Here is an 11,800-nt window from a genome sequence, read left to right on the forward strand (position 1 = left end):
CACATTTAGAAAGTTTTTAAAAAGATTATAGTTCTAAAACTGGCTTTGCAAAATATTAGATCATAAAATTTATGATCACTAGAAGCTTTTTAAAAGTTTTTCTTTCTATTCCAATGGGAACCATTAAAAACAACCCCCCCCCCAACAAAACAAAAAAAAAGACAGCAAAAAAAGAACAAAAAACCTTTTCCTGGGAGAGTTTTGCAAAAATCCTCCCAGGAGGGCTTTGCCACTCATACTTAATGTTAGATTGAAATGGTCTGTTTGAAGACAAAACTGAAATAAGCATATTAAAAGCTACTCAATCTGAGTCAGATACAAGCTTCAGCTTTCCAGCTAAGTAAAGACAAAACCCAACTCACCCCAAAACCAACATCACTAGCAAAAAAGAGTAGTCATCTCCTTTGCTACTTCTCCAAGCCTGGTAGATCATTTTAAAAATTGTTAGCATACATTGTTAGCATACATGATGGTATTAGCATACCATCAAACAACTTGATTAAGTACTCATCATCTCCCTACTCTTTGGTAAAGCTCCTCCACATTCCTTCACACATTCAGTATATTTAAGTCCTCCTAATTATAACAAGCATCCAGCAGGATTCTCTACCCACGCTCACAAGTAAGGAAAGGATTTGCTCTTTGGCTTTGGTACCTCTCAGTAGCTGTTCCTGCTTGACAACCAGACCTTGATACTTCTTGTAAGTTTTCTCATAGTCCTTTTTCAGGGTTTGATTTTCAGGATCTTCATCAAGTAAATAGCGGGAGTTAAGGAGTTCAGATAAAAGTTACACGGTCTGGACGAATATTGTCCACAGAGGTGTTATCTGATCACTAATGGAAAACAAAAGATCTATGGGAGAACCAACAGAAAGAGACTACCTCGGCAGAACCTTGCTAAACCTGTAATCCACAGCATGATTTAAAACAAACAAAAAACCCAAAAAACTAGTCCTTCGTGTAAAAAGATTCTAATAGTTAAAAAAAAAAAAAGTTCATGACATACTACTGATAAAATAAAACTAAGTTTTTTCTTGGGTTGTTTTAATTACTTTAACCAGCACAAACTTCTCACTTTCAGTCTTTTTCATATCTGCAATTATATTCTGCACTTCCAAGTAAGTTCTTCTGCATTCATAAAAGTTGCTGTATGCAGTTCTCAAATAACTCAACAACAGCAAAGACAAGTCAGAAGCTATCAAGTTGCCCCAGCACACCAAAAGGATATCAGCTTTCTTCTTTTTAGCTAGTTCTTCCTGCCAAAGCTCATGTCTCTTCAGCTCATGATCTATGATATTCATACACAGAGCTCCAATTTTGTAGTGTGTGATTAGTCCATGAAATTGAGAAAAACTACATTGAAGAATACATAACATGTCTGAGGAAAGAAATAAACTGCAAACAACCCCAAATCTGTTTTGACATCTAGGGCAGCAAGGTCCCAAAACCGCATCTGAAGTGTCATAACAAAAATGGTAGTTACCCTCTGCCCCTTATAACATTTTTCTATTGGGAAATTATTTCAACACAATAACACTTCCTGAAAACATGAATATTTTTCCAAGCTTTTAAAAGGACAAACTTTTTTGCAGCTGTGCTGACAAAGCAAAAACAAATTTCACCAGGAAAATTAATTTGCTTTTTTTTTTTTTTTTTTTTTAGTGATATGTGCTTTATTACATGAATACAGAAGGAACATAGAAACAATTAGCTTTGTCTTTTTAAATTAATCTTATGGTCCCAAATACAATTTTTTTCTTATGGGATGAAAATGACAAAATTTTAATATATTGTTCCAAGTAGAAATAAAAACACATTCTGATTTTTACACATAAAGGAAATGTTTACCTATCAGCCCCACTCTTCACATTATAAGTGTCTCAAAGGACCTTCTACGCGCCAGAAACGAGAGAAGTCTAAAAGTCAATTTGCATTACCAATTCCATCTGAATTACTTTTTAAGCAAGGTAGGCTGAAACACTGAATTATCGAAATATGTGTAAGCATTCACTTCAGTTTTGAATACTGTTTCTTCCCTCTAGGAGTGTACGAGAGAAATACAAGATGGCAGCACAGCCTATTGGCTGTGGGTCAGAATCCTTACTAGATAGTTTCTGCCTGCCACTTCTACACAGTGCCTCACCACGGGGGTTCTTTTTGTGCCATAATTTCATCATTTGTAACAAGTGTTTTCACCTCAGCAAAAGTATTTTTTCCTGTTTCAGTAAAGTTTTGCAGTACAATGCAAATAACAAATGAAAAGCCACCAAGCAGGAAAAAGTTCCTTTTCATCTTAAACACAGAGACCCTGCACTTACCTTGAAAAACAGAAGAAGATATAAATTATATTAGTAGCAAGTTCCACGCTTTGTTTCCAGTCTTCCCTCAGCACTCTAGCCAATGCACCCAGGACAGTTTCTGAAAGGAGACAAGATTCACACGAGCATCAGCATTTCAGCTCCTCCTTTTTTGGTTTGAGAGATACAAAATTTGAATACATCTTATCCAGGATCAGTTTTTTTAATGGAAGAGTTTTGGAGCTATCTCACTGTAATATGTAACGATGCTAACATTCTTTTTGGAGACTGTATTAAAGTATTAGAGAGTATACTGACCGACCGATCATCCGGAGACAAACCCTAGAACAAGGTGGAAACCACAAGGAAACCACAACAAAACAGTAAGGTCATCTTAAAACTACTACTAACCTTAAGATTCTGTAGTCTCTGCCACTTGAATGCTCCATATTACACTCCCAGCCCCTTCCTACATCATCATCACATTCACTTCCAAATCCCTTTAATTTCTGCCTTGACAACTATAATTTCTCATCTGCTTATTTTTTACCTTTTTCCCTTTAAAATTTTTGTATTATTTAATATTTTGGTTTATATTTCCTGCTGTCATACTTTAGCTTATTTTTCATTCTGGGATCGCATATCCTTTCCATTTGCTTTCCCCAGCCTAGTCCCTCTTCAGATGCACCGTGTTAGGAGATCAGAACAAGAAGAACGAGAAAAGCAACAACTAGCAATTTCAAGTAGTAAAATACACTCAACTACTCATGGGGACAAGCCATTATCCAATAGCTTACCATTCCTCTCCCATCCCAGTTTTTACAATAATCTTTGCCAGATGGGCAGCGGATATTTTGAAGAAATCATTGAGGAATGTGGGATGGGAGGATCAAGGAAAGAGACAAAGTGGGCAGGGAAGAAAAGGACTAAACTAACAAGACATGAACCTACTATCACTCTGGAGGTCTGGCTTGGATCTCCTTTATCTTTTGTTTGCCTGACTCACCTTTACAGATTATAAAGTCCTGGTGAGAGGGGAGAGTGGGTAGGGAAATGAGGATGTGTACATATATACACATATGTATTTACAAACACACACTACTCCGTGTTGACATAGCACTCAAAATGCACATAGCACAATGCATATGTAAGTACATATCATGCATTCTGATACGATTTTAAGATGGATCCATAAATAAAAAGAGTATGGTATGCTAGTGAAATATGTGGGTCAGACATCCACATTCAGTTTATCAACTCTGTTGGATACTAGACCTCCATCTTTATGTCAGACTGCAAATCCCATTTTCAAGGCAACTTTCATCTCAGTCCGGTCTTCAGGATAGAGATCTACATTCCCTTTTCTCCAGCAGTGATGCCAGCTTAAGGTAATTTATCATCAAAATAACTAGGTTCAGAACAAATGGCTGAAGCCTATTGAGGCCAGGAAGATTTTTAGGTGTGGAACCCACCTAGAACAGCCTAAGTAGCATCCATTTGTAAGATCTAAACAGGCTTTGACAGCCAACTTACTGAGAAGCACAGCCTAACAAACTACAAAACACAGATATCCCAAATAAACAGTAAATTACTTTTCCCTAGAGAAAAAAGCACTGCAAAACCAGCACAATATCAAGAGAACTTTGTTTTAAAGTTACCATTGATCAGCAATTCTTCCAGATTATCAGGATTCCTAGCCAGCTGCAGGATGAGGGCAGAGCCGCGCACCTTGTCAGGAATGTCCTCATAGAGTAACTCAATATACTCATCCACATCATTGATATTGGCAACCTCATCAATCTGAAAGCAGCAATAAGCAAGGGTTTAACAGAGAAAGAGATGTCAATTCAACACAATCAAACGCAATGCTATTCTGCAGACAAAAGAGTGCATAGCCTTGAGTTTTGTTGGAAAAAAAATAAAATACAAGGAAAAAAAAATCAATGCATACAGAATCACTGCCAATAAACACCAGGAAATCTGAGAATATTTAATTATAAGAAACAAAGGATGCTCAGACATGACTCCCTGCCTCCTGTCCGATGTTCCAGACCTCACTTGCTGTCCTGCTGTGTGCTATACTTAGAAGGAGAAGTATGCAAGTCAAATATTTTACCCTTTATGGAAATGATTTTTTATTCCATTGTGCAATATTTCTAAACCAAGTTCTTTGTTTAAAAAAACATAAAGAAAAAAGAGAATTCAGCATTTTCCTCCCCCACCCCCATTTATATAACCACTTATTTAAGAAGTAAAAGGCCTTTGTGTTTCTCTTCTAACACCAGTATTTACCTCCATTCCTTCAAAAGGGGGTGGATCTTTTGGCTTACTGGATTTCTCTTTCTTTTCTACAATGAAAAGGACATGGCCACAGTTGAAGATACACATGTTCACAGATAAAAGCATACTCAGTATTGTTGCATTATACATTCTGGTAGAGACCAAGGTTAAAGTCCCCTTGCATCCAGCTGACGCCTTAAACTAACACACTGACCCCTTAGACTAACACAGCTAAGGGGTCTCAGTTTCTGCAGCTAACAGCACGCAGGGAGCAAAATAAACCCTCAGACGCCTTTGACTCCTCAGTCCAAATGATCGGTTATAGCCCAGTTAGCTGGGGAGGCAGAGAGCGATAAATCTTAGTGCAAGCACAGAGTGAAACATACTCATTTCTACAGTGAGATAGCTTAACTGCTTTGCCACAGTGTCCAAGCAGAATCAAATCTGTCCTGTAATACACCAAGACACATATATACATGATAAAAGAGGGTAAAATACCCAGAGCAGTAACATTAATCTTTGTTTTAAACTCATTCAATTGAGAGAAGTTATTCAGCTTGAGAACAGAGCTTACCATTTCATGACTGCACGAAACCTTGCTGTCCACAAAGTAATGCAGGACTGGATGCTGAGTATGAAATTGTCCATTGAGCAGAAAATAGAAGATGAACTTAGAATACATAGAGCACCACTAAGATGCCTTGGCATCAGAGCAGAGAATTATTGTGCTCAGTAGTTCGTTCATCAGGAAGTTATGAAGTAAACAAGTGTGTCCGCCCAAGCTGTTTTTAACACTGTACCAAAGCTTAGCAGAAACTCCTGGCTTCGGCTTTACAGAGAGTCTGAATCCGGCCTAACACCATCTCCCCTTGCAGCAAGTGACAACCGAGGTCCTTCCAGGAAGATCCTCATATTGTCTTTTGATGTCACTGCAAGAGCAGATGAGATTCAAAGAGGCTACACTGAACAGCAGAATCTGTGCCTCCAAGATCTCGCTGAAACACTAGGCAGCCAGTAAGAAGCATCAGTACTAAATTTGACTAACCAAAAATCGTACTTTGATTGTTAAAATGATAACCCTACCCCCCCCACCCCCCAAGATGATCATTTTTTTCCAAGGGCCATTTAACCATACACCTCCCCCATTCTCACCTCTCTGGAGAAGGTTTAAATCAAGCAAGTTAAGGTATCAACTAAAAGAAACCTCAGACTGCACTTGCTGGTAACACTGAAGCACTCCAACCCCCAAGCTACTTTGTTCCTGTATTATTTACCTTTCCCTGCTGAAGCATCTCTGCGATTCTGTAGATAGTATAACAGCTGTTCTACCTCTGCAAGTTTGGAGGGGTGAATGAGTTTGCATTCTTCAACTACCTTCCGAGCCAGGGAAGCGATGTCTGTATTTGCATTGAGACTCTTTAGCCGAATGCTGAAACACAGTCAGACAGATTTCATCTCAATTGCTAGATTTTTATATTTTCCATCCTTCGATTTAAGTTTACACAGTCATGAATCTGTCAAGGCAGAAATGATCCAGGTATCTCCAATGCCTGTGCTATAATTTGGAAAGATAACGTCAAAACAGTGACTCTCTACAACTCAAAAAGGCAAGTAACTGTCAAACGGATTTGACAGGGTGGAATTCTTTCTCAGCCAACAGTCAACAACGCTAAATTCAGCTATGCGAACAGATCCCTTATAACCATCTCAGATACAACAGCCAATAATGTATTTGTAATAAGTTCCAAAACAAAGTGCTCAGGATTGCAAAGGAGTACAGCACAAAAAACCCCCAAACCCAAATGAGAAACAGCTGAGGATATTAGCTGCACAAGGAAATTTCTTTTGTAGCACCTGCAGATGCAATGTCAGGAGTTTCCTATAGTTCTGAGAGCACTGCAGTAAAGATCCCATATGCAACAAGGGAAAAAAAAAAATCTCTGTGGGCATTAATATCAGGATGGAGCAAAAAGGAATTCCACCATGTTGCTGATGCAAGTTATGCCAGTTCATCTGAAACCAGAAGAAAGTTTTTGATGCACTCAAAAATTTTTAGACAGTTTAAGGGTTCTCTTCCCCTCTTATTCTTCCTACATGCATTCACACAGGCAGCCACTTCAGCTCAAAAGTTTTAAAAAATAATTCACTGGGGGGGGGGAAGGGAAAGATCCAGACTTGTAGTTCGGAAATGAAATTTCTGGACTTTTTCAATGAGGAATGCTTCAGTGCTCTTAAAAGGAAAATACGAAGCAAATCTAAAACGGAATGCTGTAGTGAAATTACTAGCAGGGGTGACAGATTGAAACAACAGGAGGTAAGCAGGCTAAAAGCTAGGGCACGAGGGTGTCAGAAGGTTCAGTAGTATTGCTTGCTCTGACATTAACCACCACCTGAGTAGGAACCAATCACTTCACATTTCTGAACCTCAGGTTCTCAGCATGTAAAATGGGAATAATTGCTTTTCTTTACAAAATGTCTTAAAGTACACAGATGAAAATCAGTTTACAGCATGTGTTTTAGATGTTAACTTTCCTAGGCACATCCTGGCTTCTATACCCTCCATTAATCTGATACTAAGTTTTATAAAGATTAGAACCTATTATTTCTTACAGGTTGTTCATGCTTTGAGTTATCAAATTTATAACTCTGTTAAAAACAGAAAAAGCTATCAGAACTTGCTATGACCTTACATTTTCTGACATTCCTTGCGTTCCCCCAGCATGGGGTCTCCCATCTCCCCAAGAATTGTTGCTTCCACTTCATAGTGGACAATGAGGGCTTTCTCAGATGGATGTACATCTATGTTGCCTCCTTTTACCTTCCTGCCGGGAAGAAAACACAAAAAAGAAAAAAAGACAAAAAACAAATGAATTACTGATTAAATGAAAAGCTGAAAAAAACATGTCAGAATATAGATTAATAGCAGTCATCTGTCTCCTGTTCTTTTCAGACCAAAACCCAGGCTTGGGCCTTCTGCCACAGTATGGTGTCACAGTCCTTCATTTCAGACAGCTGAACGGAAGCTCAGGGCTAGTTGCACATCCTTGAATATTGCCTCTAGCATGCACAAAAACCATTGGTCAAGTCTTAGTCACAGAAGTGAAATAAAGGAGGAGGAGGATATATCTTTGGCTTCTAAGTCTTCCAGCTCCCTTAAGGAACTATGATCAGGAAAAAGACGCATTTCACAAAGGAGGTGAATTTCCCAGTTGATTCCACATCACAGCACCAATGTTGCAAAATCTTTTGCTAACAGCACAATTCTAGTGGTACAAGTACTGTCACTTACAAATGGGAAGCTTTCCCCAAAGAGTCGGTTGGTAGGCTTAGCTAAATCTTAGATGTTAAAAATCTACCAAGAATGAATTACAAAGCATTTGAATTCAAATTCACTATTCTCTCAAGCACAAACCTTTTCACTACTGTTCTTCATCCACAGCCTGAACCCCTATTATCTCAGGATGGAGCACATTTAATAGCTTGTTACTGGGCTTGGGGAACTTCCAGATCAATAGGTGACACCAAGAGATATAAACCAAGCATATCTATCTGCTTTATTATACCTACAGATATTTGGGGAAATCATTCTCCAGGAAAGCACTCTGGATTCCTCACTGGCAAAGGGCCTATTTTGCTCTCTCCTCCTTCGTTCCAGCAACTGTGTGGCTGCACAGCGAACTAGAACAGCCCCTTGACCCAGCCTGCCATGCAAACGCTTGCACCAGCACGAGCTTTGTGTCAAGCCTGTGCAGGCAGGGACAAAAGGGCCTTGAGGCTATACCTCATTCCTGTGTTGGTTTAAAGTGATGGTAGAACCACATCCAGAGAATACAGTTGCATAGTTCTGTCTTTGGTAAAGCTGACACTTGCTCCTTCTCCCCTTGGTACTGCCAACAGTTTGTACAGCCATCCCATAAACCAGGCTGCTAAAATATAGCAGGTTGAAAGTAACTCTCTAAAGCTATTTTTTGTTTGTTTTAAGCAGATCATTTCAACAACCAGATTTACAGGTAGCTTCATGGCTTCACAAGTAGTTGCATCAGCATAAGTGAGGTGGCGGCTAGCTGTGGCACGGGGTCATTTAGATCAGGGAGACTTCCTAGGTCAGCCTCACAGAGCTGGAAATGCTAGTAAATTTGAATGCAGCCTTCAGTGTAACCACTCGCTTTAGAAAATGATTGGAATACATGTCTCTTCACCCAGCTACCATGGTGGCTGCTTTCTGTTCTGCAAAGATGCAACTGCAAAAAAATAGCTTTTCCTTGAGATACTCACTGCTGCCCAGCCCCCCCCACAAACCACAGAAAGGTGCGCTGTGAGAAATTAAGAGCCTAGTTCAACTACCAGCCTTACAAAGTCTTAGCAAAGCTACAGGGTAAATAAATATTGCCCACTGCTAAAGAGCAGCGTTTTCCTTGATGAGATTGTAGCAGAACCCCATTTATCACTTAAGATTTTTTGAAGAGACTTCTTTTCCTCTTAACAGTACTTTGAAACAGATTCTTCATTTCAGACCATCACCTGTTCTCATACAGAAGCTTCACAAGGTCTGGCCTAGCAGAGCAAAAGGCTTATGGAGAGTCTATTTCAAAAGAAACCAGCTTTCTCTCCTCACCCATTTCCCCCATATTTACACCTTCCCTAGAGCCTAAGAAGACACTAACCATGAATGTTCTTCATGAAAGTCAAGCCCCTATTAAGTTACAGCTCAATAATATTTACAAATATGCAGGAAAGCACGGGGATGGCCTGAAAGAGTTGGGTACAATTTTACAAGGACTAAGCTGAACTAACAGCTTATCATTTCCAAAAGGATTCGATCTTCCCAAGTTTTCCCTGCTCCTGCCAGTCACTTTGTGTCAGCATCAGTGCCTGTCAAACCCTTTCACAGACACTTTCAGCAATTCAGCAGAAAGCACTTCGTGTTTTGGGCAGAGGGAGCTTTTTGATGCATTACTAAATTAAGGCATCTATGGAAAGGGAATAACACTTCCTATCTACGAGCAGGGATAAGGAGTGAGATCCCCTCCCTTTGGCAGCAGTATACCACTGATCAGCTTAGCTACCAGCAGAACCTCAGGCTAAGACTGCTTAAACAGTTTTAGCATTTCCTGTGTTTTTGTCCTTAAGAGGAACAGACGGGATAGTTGAAGAACTTTCAGCTGCAGAGATTTTCTGTCCTCTCACAGAGTCTAGCCAATAACCACTCTCCCTGTTTGAGCTACATCTGGGCTGAGGGATTCACAAATAAATACACATTCGAGTTCCTCCTCTGAAGAATGTAACCTTGTGAACTGCTTGAAGACCTATACTGAAATGCACTATACAATGCATACAGCCATTATCTCCATTTGGCGAATACTACATTCAAATTGCCAGTGCCACAAAGAAAACACTTCTTTCTTTACACAAAACCACCCCCTTCCCTCTCCCCTGTCAACAAGCAACATTTACTGTATTGAATTTCTATCCATCTTGAGTTTGTAAGCATCTAGTCACTTCGTCAAACATTTGAAAATACAGACATTCTTATAACTGATTGAAAAAGCAATGCACTGAGCAGCTCTCACACACAGTCTGGCTTCTCACTTCACTGCCTGCTCTGCTGACAAGAATTTTGCACTAATAAAGATTTAAAAGAGGAAGGCCTTTTCTACAGGCAAAAGCTGTGCCAGCCAAGCTCTCACACAACAAAAACTGGTGTGTGAATGCCCTTTATTAACTAATTCTTTTAGAGGGAAATAGCCAAAATAAACTATACTAAGAACAAGCGGCACAAATTGTGCATGTGGATAAGACTGAAAATCCAATAATAAAGTCTGACATAGTGGGAGGGGGACTGCTCTTGGAGGATGACAAAGGGAAATAGGGATCAGAGGAGCACCAGACTTGCACACAAGCCTGGTCATGTTAAACATCAGCACAGCATCCGCAGTTTCTCAGTCTGTGCTCCCCATAGGAGAGAAAATGAGTCTGCTTGCAGTGCAGACTACAAAATAAAAAAGATTCCTCCAAGATCACATAAGACGTCACAAACAGAACACGCAAGGCCAAAAACAGGCACTGCTCTGAAATTACAACTATTTCTTTAATTACAGTTGTCCATTCGATTTTCTCCTGCTATCACATTTACACAATAGAACTAATGTTCAGTAAACATTATCAAGAGTTTTTTGATTGTTTCTGAGGAAGGGTCTTAATATGCAGCATATGGGGGGGGATCAAAAGCCTAAGCAGTAAGCTCTGTAAATACTGCTGGGTAATGTATAAAACAAGGAGAAAGAGAAGGACCAGTAACTCCACAAGATTCAAGATGAGATGGATAAAATCATCCACATGGGGGAAAAAAGTGACACTGTTCACACATCACGTCTTAGCAGAGGCCTGCATCACCTGACATCTTTTGGGATTGCTAACATATTTGCTCTGAAACACAGGATGGAGACCCAATGGTTGCCTGCATGGACACTATTCTGCAGGTTGACTGGCTTCACTGCCAAGTAGACAGAGAAAGGCACCATTCATTTGTCACATCTTTCACACATTCATCACATCAAACCCTGATCACCCACTTTGTATCTCACTAAATCCCCTCAGGACCATCTTTCCACTTACTATCCTTTCTTATCCATGCTGCCCGCATCTAACCACCCTCCACACCCACAATCCAACCCAGCCCTAGCTATTCCTTACTCCTGCCACCCTTCTACGTCACCTGACCATCTTTAACCTCCCCATCATACCCTGCTCCTGCTCCTCTAACCACAACCTATCCTCTCACTTCTTAACACACCCTGCCCGCACACCTCTCCAACAATCCCCCACCTCACCATCCCATCCTTTCAATCCACTTTTACATGGGCTCATATCCCAGCTCACTCTTCCCAATGCTCACCCTTCCTCTCCTCAGTTTCCCACCCCCGCTCCCAAACGATCCCATTTTCCCCACCCCAGTGTTGCAGCACGCCATGCTCTAACATCGCCTCCAAACCAGTTCATCTCCCCCAGCTGCACCTTCAGCCTGTGCCCAACACCTAACAACCCTTCTGCACCCCAGCCTGCCTGCCTGCCCCCTCACCCCTGTGCCCCTTCCCAAGGCAGCCACCTGCCCCCTCCCAGCCCCTAATGTCCCCACACCACTCCCCCACAACAACCATCACCCCTCCACTTGCTGCCACCCTGGGGCCTCCCACCCAGCCCCCTCACCCCCTCAAGCCCCCCAC

General features: G+C 40.7%; 1 protein-coding gene across 4 annotated transcripts in view; it reads right to left on the bottom strand.

The window, feature by feature from the left end:
- The window catches only part of KIFAP3 (kinesin associated protein 3), a 67,165-nt gene extending 59,770 nt beyond the window's left edge, over positions 1–7,395 (bottom strand). For 2 of the 4 annotated variants that reach the window (XM_026084770.1, XM_026084772.1), the window contains exons 1-7: positions 7,268–7,395; positions 5,852–6,006; positions 4,590–4,645; positions 3,956–4,097; positions 2,319–2,418; positions 1,229–1,353; positions 656–754 (exon numbers count right to left, since the gene is read on the bottom strand). In XM_026084770.1, the coding sequence (XP_025940555.1) occupies positions 656–754; positions 1,229–1,353; positions 2,319–2,418; positions 3,956–4,097; positions 4,590–4,645; positions 5,852–6,006; positions 7,268–7,311 (721 nt within the window). In that variant the 5' untranslated portion in view covers positions 7,312–7,395. Of the gene's footprint in view, positions 1–655; positions 755–1,228; positions 1,354–2,318; positions 2,419–3,955; positions 4,098–4,589; positions 4,646–5,151; positions 5,208–5,851; positions 6,007–7,267 lie in introns of those variants that run through there. The other 2 variants (XM_026084771.1, XM_026084773.1) reach the window with 2 other exon arrangements.
- Between the last annotated feature and the right edge of the window lie 4,405 nt (positions 7,396–11,800).

This window comes from Apteryx rowi, unplaced genomic scaffold, assembly GCF_003343035.1.
Source record: "Apteryx rowi isolate R43461 unplaced genomic scaffold, aptRow1 scaffold_65, whole genome shotgun sequence".
Classification (NCBI taxonomy): domain Eukaryota; kingdom Metazoa; phylum Chordata; class Aves; order Apterygiformes; family Apterygidae; genus Apteryx; species Apteryx rowi.